We start from the raw sequence: 12,787 nt of genomic DNA on the forward strand, positions 1-12,787 counted from the left end.
ATACTATAGTCTAGACCATGCCAGTTACATTACCAGCTGAAGTGAAGATGATAAAATTACTGTTGATTTGCTGTTTCTGGGAAGTTGAGATCCATAAACTGTCAAAACAAAAGACTCCAAATTTTGTCCTGAAATGGTAAGATAAGTACACATACTGTATGAGGACCTAGAGATGTCCTCTAGAGATTCCAGAGGCTCCCTTTTCTGCTATTTCTCTGTTCTCCACCCCTAGGTTTGTTTGAGGTGATTGTCACGGACATCTGGACATTCTCTAGTGCAACCCCTCTACTCAATGCAAGGTCAAGTAGATTGCTCAGGACCATGTCCAGTTGGACTTTGAATATCTCAAAGTTTGGAGAATCCACAACCTCTCTGAGCAGCCTGTCCTAGTGTTTGATCACCATGACAGTTAAAAAAAAAAAGTTTTTCTTAATATTTAAATGAAATTTCATGTATTTCATTTTGTGCCCATTGCCTCTTTTCCTGTCACTGGACATCACTGAAAAGAGTCTGGCTCCATTTTCTTTATTTTCCCCGCTTTGGGTATTTATACTTCAGTAAGATCCTCCCTGAGCCTTCTCTTCCTCAGGCTGAACGGTCTAAGTTCTCTCATCCTTTCCTTATTATGTCAAATGCTCCAGTCCCTTAATCATATTCATGGCCTTTTGCTAGACCCACTCCAGTATGTCCATGTCTCTCTTGTTTGGGGAGCCCAGAGCTGAATCCAATGCTCCAGGTACGTCTCACCAGTGCGAATGAGAGGGGAAAGATGACCTCCCTAGATCTGCTGGCAATAGTATTCCTAATACAGCCCTGGACACTCTTGGCCGCCTTTGCTGCAAGGGCACATTGCTGCCCTGACTCATATTCAGCTTGGTGCCCATTAGAAATCCCAGGCCCTTGCTGCAAAGTTGCTTTCCAGCTGGTTGACCCCATCCCGTGCTGGTGCAGAGGGTTAATCTTCCCCAGGTGCAGGAATCTTGCATTTGCCTTTTTTTGAACTTCATGAGATTCCTGCCAGCCCATTTCTCCAGCCTGTTGAGGTCCCTCTGAATGGCAGCACAAAAATTTGTTGTATCAGCCACTCCTCCCCATTTTGTATCATCTGTAAACTTGCTAAACTTGTTCTCTTTCCCAGCTTCTGGATCATTAATGAAGAGGTTAAACAATATTTGCTCTAGTATTGAACTCTGGGGCACTCCACTTGTGACTGGCTTCCAGGTGAAATTTGTGCTGCTGATACCAACTCTTTGAGACTGTCAGTTCAGCCAGTTTTCAACACACCTCACTGTTCATTTATCTAGCACTTACTTCATCAGTTTGTCTATGAGAATGTAATCAGAGATAGTCTCAAAAGCCTTGCTAAAATTAAGCTAAACAGTATCTGTTATTATCCACTCATCCACTGAGCAAGTAATCTCATCATAGAAGACTGCAGGGTTGACCAAGCGTGATTTCCTCTTCATAAATCCATGCTGACTACTCTCAATCACCTTCTTGTCCTTCTTATGTTTTGAAGTAGCTTCTAGGAGTATTTGCTTCATCACTTCTCAGGAAGTGAGGTAAGGCTGACTGGCTTGTTTCTTGTCTCTTCCTTGCCCTTCTTGAAGATAGAAGTGACATTTGCTCTCTTCCAGTCCTCAGGAACCATCCCCGGTCACTACGACCTTTCAAATATAATTGAGAGTGACCTCACAATGACATCAGCCAGCTCCCTCAGCACTTGTTGGTGCATCCCATCAGGTCCCATGGATTTGTGTATGTCCAGTTTGTTCAAACAATCTCTGACTTGATCTTTCTCCGCTGAGGGTAAGTCTTCCTTGCTTTAGACATTACTACTGGTCTCAGGGACCTGGGATTCCTGGAAACTGGTCTTACAAGACCAAGGAGAAGGCAACATTGAGTACTTCTGCCTTCTCTAAGTCCTCTGTCACAAGGTCCCCCATCCCACCCAGCAGCAGACCCACATTTGCCCTAGTTTTCTTTTTGCTGCTGATAGGGTTGTAAGAAATTGTTCTTGTTGACTTTCATGCCCCTTACCGGATTTAGCTCCAGGGTGCTTTGGCTTCCCTAACTACAACCCTGCACTCTTGGACAGTGTCTGTATATTCCTCCTGTATCACCTGACACTGTTTCCCAACTTTGCATGTTTCCTTTTTAAGTCTGAATTTTGTTAGTTACTCCTTGTTCATCTGTGCAGGCTTCCTGCCATATAGAATAATAGTACTGTTTAATATCTTCATCAGTGCCATCGACAGTGGGATCGAGTGCACCCTCAGCAAGTTTGCAGCCAACCCCAAGCTGAGTGGTGCAGTTGACATGCCTGAGGGATGGGATGCCATCCAGAGGGACCTGGACAAACTCAAGAAGTGGGCCCATGTGAACATCATGAGGTTCAACAAGGCCAAGTGCAGGGTCCTGCACCTGGGTCAGGACAAACTGTGATATTGATACAAGCTGGGGGATGAAGGGATTGAGAGCAGCTCTGTGGAGAAATGCTTGGGGGTACTGGTGGATGAAAAGCTGGACATGAACCGGCAATGTGCGCTCGCAGCCCAGAAGGCCAACCATATGCTGGGCTGCATCCAAAGCAGCGTGGCCAGCAGGTGGAGGGAGGGGATTCTGCCCCTCTACTCCGCTCTGGTGAGACCCCATCTGGAGTCCTGCGTCCAGCTCTGGAGCCCTCAGCACAGGAAAGACATGGACCTGCTGGATAGGGTCCAGAGGAGGGCCATCAAAATGATCAGAGGGATGGAACCCCTCTCCTATGCGGACAAGCTGAAAGAGTTGAGGTTGTTTATCCTGGAGAAGAGAAGACTCTGGGGACACCTTATTGCAGCCTTCCGGTACTCAAAGGGGGCCTATAAGAAAGCAGGGCCTGTTGCAACAGGACAATGAGTAATGGTTTTAAACTAAAAGAGGGCATATTTTGACTAGCTATGAGGAAAAAATGTTTTACAATGAGTGTGGTGAAACAATGGCACAGGTTGCCCAGAGAGGTGGTAGAATCCCCATCCCTGGAAACATTCAACGTTGGACGGGGCTCTGAGCGACCTGATCTAGTTAAAGCTGTCCCTGCTTATTGCATGGGGGTTGGACTAGATCACCTTTAAAGGTCCCATCTTGTACATTGGGATGAACCATTCATGAAACTGGACATGAATTAACCAGCTCACTTTCCTATTCATATGTATAGTGTGCATGCAGTGTGTGTGATTTTGGCTTCTACTGTCATACAGACTGGAAATCTAGGTCTTCCCAACCCTTTCATGAATCACCTATGGATCTAGAATCAGTCTCCATCTCCATTTTTTCCTGGTTGGTCTGCTGGCCTCTTGTGTTTGGCAACTACACAGACACTCAGCTGCAGAAGGGAGGTCTTTCACTGCTGCATGTCTCCAAATTTGGGATGCTGGCAAATTGGATTAAGTAATTTCATACATATGGTTTAGAATCTTCCTTTTGCTTGATGAGTGCTCTGCCTGATGACTGATACTCAGAAGATCAGCTGCTGTTGTCTTCACCATTTCTAATTTGTTCAGCTTTGCTGGACTTACAGGCAGTTCTCAATAGAGTACTAAGGAAGTAATATTTAGTAATATCCCTGGAGAGGACATTTCTGAGCACAGATGGGTAAGTAGAGTACTCAATTTTAGGAGTTTCATGCTAAATAAAGAATGACTGGTGTATTTAGGAATCTACAGTACTGGTAAACAAGCAGGTGGGATTACTGCCTGGAGCTTAAGAGGAATGTCTAGACCTCATTTCTGGGAAAGATTTAGGTGGGCTGAAATCCGATTAATTAATTTCTTGATTTTAATTTTTTTATCTATATTGATACAATTAATTTTTTTTCTCTAGCAGAGGGAAGCAAAGGGGGATCAGAATATGACGATAAATATGCAGTTGCCTTTTTGTAATTATTTCTCACAGAATGGAAAGAGTAAACATGTGAGTTTGCCCTTGTTTAAAGAACCAGCAGCTCATGCAGAATGGTGTATGCTATCTCCCAGGTTTCCACTGCAAAATACAAATTAGAAGAGTACCTGTAAAAACTCTACTGCAGGAACTGATAGCATTAGTACTCCTGTTAGCAAGATGGATTCATTGCATCCTGGAATCTCTGTTCTGCAAAATTGGGTCGAATCACTAGGGGACAACAGTGGAAGGGTAGACAGATCTAGAAAGCTGCTGCCAGAACAGTTTAATATTTTGCTTGTTGTTTGTTCTGAATACGTTCATGAGGATGAAATTTGTGATATGATCAGGCTCTGAATACCACAATAAATAGTAGTAGCATTAAATTAGACCCCCAAAATGAAGGGAATTTATTAATACTCATTTGCCTTCTAATGTCCTGTCATCTGAAAAAAAGATAAATAATTTTTCAGTGAAGGTATTACAGAAAAAAAATCTCATTCTAGAGTTAAAATGAAGATGTGTGAATGAAGAACCACTCTGGGACATTTAAGACGGAAAAACTCACAATAGGTGAAGTTTGTGGTATAAAGCTGGCTTATGAAAGCCTAGAGGAAACAGCCATTTGACTAAAAGGAGGTAATATATTTAGAGGGTACAAATAATCATTCCCCTGAAAGTCTATCAGTATGGTCCTCACCAGCTGGTTCGCAAAGTTTCTTGGACATCACAGCTGACCCTCAGCCTTTTTTCTCAGCAGGGCCATGAATCTGTGTTCTCACATGCAACTTTTTAGCAACTAGGACCATGGGCAAAGTAATCCTCAATCCACTTACGCAAGATTCTCTAAATTTAAAGAACACGAATCAGCTTCTTCAGAGCCTGCCAACACTGTAGAAACCCCGTGAAAGCCTCCATCCTCTACACCTTTGTACGCTTCAGTAAATCTCTGCTTCCCAGCAGACTGCTCAGAGGTATAAGGCAGCCTTCATAAGTCTGTGCTGACTCTAAATATACATTCACTGCTAAGGTTTCTTTCTCCTTTAAAATTCAAAAGAGTAACTTGGGATGTCTTTTGACTACATTACTCTTAACCTGACAGTGCTCCATTCTGACGTGCTATCTGTTTCCCACTCGTTTCCAGTGAAAACGAAGGCAAGTGTGTTTTTCTTATCAGTATTCTTAGCATGGCTGTTCCTGTATGGTAAATTTCTAATGATTAATTTTCTTTCTTCAGTTGCTTTAAAGAGTTAAACGTAGACTTCTCACATTGCAGCATTTTAACACCTATTGGGCTTTAGTAGATTTAATTTGTATATGATGAACTACCTGTGTATTTAACAAAAACATGAGCCAAAAGGGAGGAAGAGTAGAGGCCCGAAAAGAAAGCGTAGGCAACAATAACAGAAGAGGACAAGGGGAATGCAGAGTCAGGTATCAGATGAATCGGGGACCAGGCTGGTTGCCAGATACTGCATTAGTGAGTATTGCGCAGAGGTTTCCCTTTCACTCGTTTCGTGGCTGATTGAAGTAGTAATCCATCAGGTATCTGAATCCAACCCATGCTATCAAAGCAGCTTCTATTCCTGCCGTTCTTTAGGTGAAAAAAGTGCCTGTAGCTCTCCCAGGTCCATGAAAACAACCCTGTACCTTCTTGCAGGAGCCAAAATTTGATGGGCCAGTGGGCAGTTTCATCAGATGATGTGGAAATAAATTAAGCACTGAAAGGAAAAATAATATTATTTTTTTTTCATTCCACCTGATAATTAAGATCAGAACACTTAGGTATTGTTTTTATGGGCAGTCTGGCCTGAACCCAGGATATAGCCACCATTTAATGCTTTTAAAAAGAATATTTTATTCAAAAATTTTGGATTACTATATTTTAATTAGACATTTTAGTATGCTGCTCATTAAATGTCATTTTGGGGAACTTAGAATAGGAGAATTTCAAAGAAAGATTAGCAGTTTTATGAAATATGAAAGAACCCAGATTCCATGAACAGGTATATATGTGCACACACAGGTATGTGGACACAAGTCATATTACTAAGTGTGTTTAACTGAGCATTGAAACTTTCTGTGAAATGCTACACACTCAATTCTGCAGCTTCTTTAGGAGAACGAGACAAGAAAATTTTTCAGAAAAAGATTCTGTCAAGCTGAGTGAAAAACCACCATGCAACAATAGTGTGACATAAGAAAAAACGAGATTTAGCAGTAGATGCTCCTATGTCTCCCAGTCTGGCATAAAAGATATTGCTAGTGATGTTGTGTAAGTCAATGTTTGTTGGAAATACAAATAGCACACAGTTTCTTGTTACCAGGTGGACTGACAAAGTGACTTTGAGTAAACTCAGAAAGCATAGAGGAACTGGAATATTCAAGTAGCAGGAGGAGATTCAATCTCTTTCACAATCCATTTCAAGCTATTCCAGCCCAATTCCCTTCCTTCTGGAAACCGTATCAATTCTTTGCTCTTGTTCAAAATGTTAGGTGTTCATGGTTAGCCCTTATATAAAGAATTTTTTTTTTTTTATTTTTTAGAGGATACAGTAGCACATGGCTTTAGCGCTGCAGTAGTAACTAACTACAGTACCTGCCTTGCTGTGATTTTGAAATTGCTTCTCTGGTGTTTCCCAACATGAATACTGTGTCAGATGTTAGAATTTGTCATATTGCTTATGGATTTTTGATTTGGTAGATGAGAGGAGAACATGACTTTGGTTTTGGTTTTGTGGTTTTTTGGTGTCTTTTTCAATAGACTTTGGAATAGATAATAATTTTTTAGTTTGCTATCAACCCCAGGAGAATAAAGATGTGCTGGTTTCTTTGAGGTAAGTGGAAAATAGGCAGATGAATATGCATTGCCCCTTCTGAATGGAAAACAAGCTTATTCCCTGAATAAAAGAAGTTTAATTTGGACTACAACATTGGAAACTTGTTCTAAATCACATTAACCTTGGCTGGTTTTATTCTCTTCCTGTTTGTTCTTTAGGTATGAACAACCTAAGTGTGATAATGGTGCCAGAGCTCACCCAACCAAAACAAAGGATTTGTACAAAGGACGCCAGCTTCAAGGTCAGTGAAATAGATAAATTTTGTTTCATGCATTCCAATGCTTTGTTTATTCACTGCAATAAATTAGAAAGCAATTTCTTACCCTATAGCAAAGCAGTGTATCTTTTAGATATTGTTATATTGATTTGCCACTGACTGAAGTCTCTGACTGTGGAACAATGTATGTAAATATGGGTCTTGGGGTGTTGTCAGAGAAAGTAAGGCTCATTTTTCTCCATAGTTTAAAGGCAGCCACATTTACTTACTGGAATTATTCGTTGCTGTTGTCATACCAGAGAAGTCAGAAAGTATGTCCAGAATAACATGGCCCATACTTCATAATCCTTGTTCTAGAAAAATCCATGGGAAATTGGCCTCTGTCTTCAAATCAGTCTAAACAATGTATCGTCTACATACTTTTCCAAGAGTACCCTTGTCAATTTACCTCAGAATAATATTATTTTATTCTTCTCTATTGTAGGAACAAACCTTGGTGTTTATTAGATTTTACATTTTTTCACACTGTTTATAAGTGTTTGAGAGGTCTTATCTCTGGATGGTTGAGCTACACAGAAGTCAGTAGACTTGCTCTATTTTTGAAATGGCCTTTTAATATGTTTGAATAACTTGACGTGTAGCAGGTTTAGTGATATTGCACATGTTATGAGGGAATTATGAATTACTGTCAACTATTGTAAAGAACCAGAAACAAGCAAATAATGTGGGCAGATTTTTTGTGTCATGAAAAATATTTCAGCTTAGCCACCTAAAAAACCATCTAGACAATAATTCTGAACTAAACATGCCCATCAGTGTTGAATTTCATATTGAATGAAGCACACATTAATACTCTCTGTCATGAAACAAATTTAATTACTAGGTATAATAATAAAAGAAGTAGGAAATATGAATGATATGTTATTATGCCATATATAATTATATGTTGTGTTCTACATATAAAGAAATCAATCATAGGATTAACTATAAGCCGACCAGTTACTGTGGCTGTAAAAATGGCAAGTGTGACCCAAAAACATATGTAGATTGGTATGATGGGACAGACAGACATGAACGGGACAGTCAAGGCAGGCAAGGTAACATTCATGACATTTTAGGTAGCCCTATTATTTTTTCTGGATTTTATCTAGAAATATGGGTACAATTCTGATCATCTGTGTTCACAAAAATAGATACACAGGAGAAGTTAGCTAGCACTATTGTATCAGGGAAAGCAGCTACTTTGCAAGAGAAGGCAGCTAGCACTTGCTTCATTTAAACAAACAAGATGAGGTCCGGAGGTGATATTGTTCCTCTGGGATGATGAGGAAAAGAAACTGTTTTCCTCTGTGACAATTTTGTCACAAGAAAAATACGTATGCTACCCTGAGCTGTAAAGTGGTTTCCAACTATTAAAGCAGTGAGGCAACTGCCTCCTAAAGGACTAGTAATGGGGCAGAAAATCTGGTTAGTTTTTTAGGTAGATGTTGATTACTTTATGAGACAGACAGTGGGAGACAGGGTCAAATGAGTGAGGTACTCACTCTGGATTATGGCTTCACTTAAGGTACTGAACATATATATACACTAAGAGATAAAAAACTGATTTACACTAAAAATTCAATTTGGAGCATGAATTTCATGGCTCTTAGCAAATTTCCCCCATTTATCTTCCTTCACAAAAAAGGGATGGAGCATGCCTGACTTGCAGTTTTGCTGTTAGCTGCTCACAGAGTTCAGCAGGAACCACATGCACCACATAAAACCTCAGATATGTGAAACCTAGTGGGAAATACACCCCTCTTGACAGTCAGATTGATGATGTTTATCCATCATTTAATCAGTCAGTATTTGCTTACTGAAGTTACTTACTGCTGTTGTAACTTCAGGGAAGTTAGCAGGTATTTCATGGATAATTTGGAAAATATTTTGGACCTTATTGCGGCCTTTCAATACTTAAAGGGGGCTTATAAGAAAGATGGGGACAGACTTTTTAGCAGGGCCTGTAGTGATAGGACAAGGGGTAACAGTTTTAAACTGAAAGAGGTCAGATTCAGACCAGATATAAGGAAGAAATTTCTCATAATGAGGGTGGTGAAACCCTGGCACAGGTTGCCCAGAGAGGTGGTAGATGCCCCATCCCTGGAAACATTCCAGGTCAGGTTGGAGGGGGCTCTGAGCAACCTGATCTAGTTGAAGCTGTCCCTGCTCATGGCAGGGGGGTTGGACTAGATGACCTTTAAAGGTCCCTTCCAACCCAAACTATTCTATGATATTTTACAATTTTCAGTCCATGGAAACCAGTGGAAAGTTGGCCATCTTCAGCAATTCATTTCAAACAACACTTGCGTAGTTACAGACTTGGATAATTATTTGATTTTGTGTGTGTTTTTTCTGAGTGAAAAGAACTTGCACTCAGAAGAGGGTATAACAGAACAGAAGCTGAAGAAACAAGTTTTGTACTTGCTAAAAGATAGCACTTGCTGCTCACTCCTACCTTTTCTTTAAAACGAAGAAGCATTTGCTAGCTGGAATCTTAGAGGGAGGATGGGCGGGTGAAGGGTTTTAAGATTTCAGACATCTATTTCTTACCCAAACTGGTAGTGATTTTATACAGTACAGTAATAAAGATTTATCCAAAGTCAAGATACTTTTTGTGAAACAACAAGAAATTTCTGTGCTGTAAACTCCTACCTGATAAATGCATTTTCATTAACTTAGGCAATGGTCTTTTGATTTTGTTTTTCTGCTTTATGATATTTTATATTACGGGAACTTTAGTCCAATAAACCACTGCAGCAATGTGAGCTCATAATTATAATAAATTATTATGTATGACATGGATTTGTTCTCCCATATCTTACGTTGCTTAATCTTTGACATCCAAGTGCTTTATATTACTTTAAAATAAGGCAAATACCAATATTTCCTAACATTTCTTAAATACTTATGGGTTAGCTAGAAAAACTTCCCTATTCTATTCTGCAGCAGCATGGAGTAAGTACACACCTATAGAAGTAACTGAGGGAAGAGGTTACTCCACAGCTGCAGTTGTGTTAAGGTGTTTATTTTAATTTCTCTCTCTCTTAAGGCTTTCTCTTTTTTCTCTCTCAGCTAGTCCATTAAATGCCCAAGTCCTCAACTGGCAAATTTCTCTCTTATCATACAAACACTACATCAAGTAATAGTGAATTGAGTTTACTTTAGATAGTTTTTAAGAAAGGGAGGTTGAAAGAGGATTTTGAACAGGTATGGCTAGTTGTTAAATCGCACAAAAGGCTAATAAAAATCAAGTGTTTAGTAGAAATGAACCACTGTTATTCAAAGTTTCTCTATTGTAAGCAATGTTGCAAAGGCATGTTTGCATTTTTGTTGTCTAAATTTAAATATAGCATCTGATTGCTGAGTGGTGCCAGGACTGAATAAAAAATGTAGGTTAATTGTGTACTTACTTTCAAGGAATAATACATTTTTGAAAGGATGGGCTTGCTTGATTTGCAGCTTATACCCACAAAAATGCAGTAGCCCTGGGTGAAACCACTGTGACTGAAAAATGAGGAAGATTCTAAAACAATTACTTTACTGCTATGAATGATCTTAAACAGGATAAAACCCACCGGTACATCCTCAGGTGGATTAAATTGGCATAGTTCTGCAGCTACGCTGATTTATGCCACCTGAAAATTTGAACCCACAACATGTTAAGCCAAATATTTTTAGCAATAATTTGCAAATAAATCAAAATGCAGTTTTTGGCAAACACTGATACCTCTTTAAGGCAAAATTATAGAGAGTAAGGGCCCCTTGGAGTATATGGCAAAATTCCCACTGATTTAAACTGAGCTAAGAATATATCCTCACATCCTAAGGGTAACTTAATATAAAGCATCTGAAATTGAAGGCTAATCTAATGTTTGTAAGAACGATCCAAGCCACCTGTATCTATTAGATTGGGCTGGAAGTTATATAATAATAATTCTTCCCATTAGATTTCTAGTCCTTTTTTTAAAACCAAAGCATTTTTCTGAGGTTACTTGTGGTTTTGATCCTTCTCAGAAACTAGTTATTCCAAGATAATGAAAATGAACCCAAAAAGAAGTCTAGAGAACGTCACATACTGGAGAAACAAGGGTTTTTTAATTTTCTCATGGTCAGAGTTTTGAAATGTTCTTATTTTGATCCTTTTTCTCCTCTGTGTTATACAGTAAAATGGAAGCCCTGTGATGAATCAACATATTCTGTAAAGGGTTTTGAATGCTTTATTTCAGACTTTTGGATAACTGGTGTGTTAAACAAAAATTCAGTTTTCTGCACCAGCTGGTCAAGAGCATTTAAAAGGGTTCACTAGTCACTAGTTTTTAATAATCAGTAAAATATTCTTCAGCACTCACCCTCAATAGGTGTATATTTATTTATAAATTGTGTAGATGTACCACTCTACTAATATACTAAGTGCATTGTAAAATATACCCAAATATAGAAATTAAAAAAGGATGAAATAAAGATGAAATACAATTTTAATTTTTAAAATCTTATTTATTAATATTACAAAAAACATTTTCTTCCTGCACTCCAGTGGACTGTCTTGTGCCCCCCCTGGGGTATGTGCACCCCACTTTGGAGAGCAGTGCCTTAGGCAATGGATAAGCTACCTGTTCGTAAAGCTAGTCTTGCCTCTGCTCTAAGCAACCTGGAAGAAAGACACTTGGAATGTAAGAGAGCAAGACATGATAACATACTGAGACAGTGCCAGACCACTTGGCTAATTTACCTCAAGTGCAAATCTTTTTCTTATTTAAAATTATGCATCGAATGCAAGAAGGTTCTGTTTTAGACTCTGCTGTGTGTGAGGGCTGGATAAAATTTGGATAATCCTTTAAATAGTTTAAGATTTTTATATTGTTACTTAACCTGGGAATTTATCTGTTTTTCCTGTAATATAATTTGTATTACCAAGACCTGAAATTTGAAAAGTAAGTGGAAAAATTTGAAAAGTATTATGGGAAATGTGATTTTCCTCACACAACATTCTTTAATTAGAAGTACCCTTATCTTTTGTGCAGAAAAAACCCACAAAGAACAGCGAACTACAAATAAGTGAAGGGCTCACAGGCTTGAGAGATGGACACAATGCCAAGCTGGATTTTCAGACTTTACTGGGTTTATAAGGTTTTGTGGCTTTAAGTCAGACCATTAGTTTTGTTTACATTTCATTTTGGTTTGTTTAAGTTTCTCCTTTTCTTTAATACAGTAAGTTTTTTGAAATTCCTATAATTGTGATGCTTCCTCTCACACAAAAGGACATTTTGGGAGGGGAAACTGTAGTTTGGAAATGACAGTGCCATATAAACCGTAAGAGTAATACAATCTACTGACTTGGGGGAATGTGCAGATACAGTAGGTCCATCTACTAAAAGTCCTGAAATATTTTCTCGAAATAGCATAGCTCTTCACTGCTGAATATTTCTTTTTCCTGAGATGCTGATCTCAGTTAACCCAGCTGGAATGCAGGAGAATGCATCAATTGCATTGAAGTCACTGTAGATTTTTACTGGTGAAATGAGATTGGCATTTCTCTCTTATTTTTCTCCTTCCTGGCAATCCTGCAGCTCTCTGGAAGACCTTACTTCAGATGCTTCTCATTACAATTTTTGATCCTAGAGCATTTCTCCAAAAAGTTCAGTGTTTTGGGTTTTTGATAGCATTGAGTTAATAACCATCTGAAACGTTTCCATTTTTAATGTCTAGGGTTTATTCAGTGATACAAGAAGGATCCAAATTAGAAAAATTGGCATCTTTGCTCAGCCTCTGT

At 39.0% G+C, this 12,787-nt stretch overlaps 1 protein-coding gene across 1 annotated transcript in view; it reads left to right on the top strand.

Moving 5' to 3' along the window:
• SMOC2 (SPARC related modular calcium binding 2) overlaps positions 1-12,787 on the top strand; it is a gene marked incomplete at its 3' end in the record, with an annotated part of 144,692 nt that overhangs the window by 100,312 nt on the left and 31,593 nt on the right. The window contains exon 9 of the mRNA XM_081998145.1: positions 6,917-6,999. Coding sequence (XP_081854271.1) covers positions 6,917-6,999 — 83 coding nt within the window. The remainder of the gene's footprint in view (positions 1-6,916; positions 7,000-12,787) is intronic.

The sequence above is a fragment of the Phaethon aethereus genome (genome assembly GCF_964289735.1).
Source record: "Phaethon aethereus genome assembly, chromosome: 3".
NCBI classification, from domain to species: Eukaryota; Metazoa; Chordata; class Aves; order Phaethontiformes; family Phaethontidae; genus Phaethon; species Phaethon aethereus.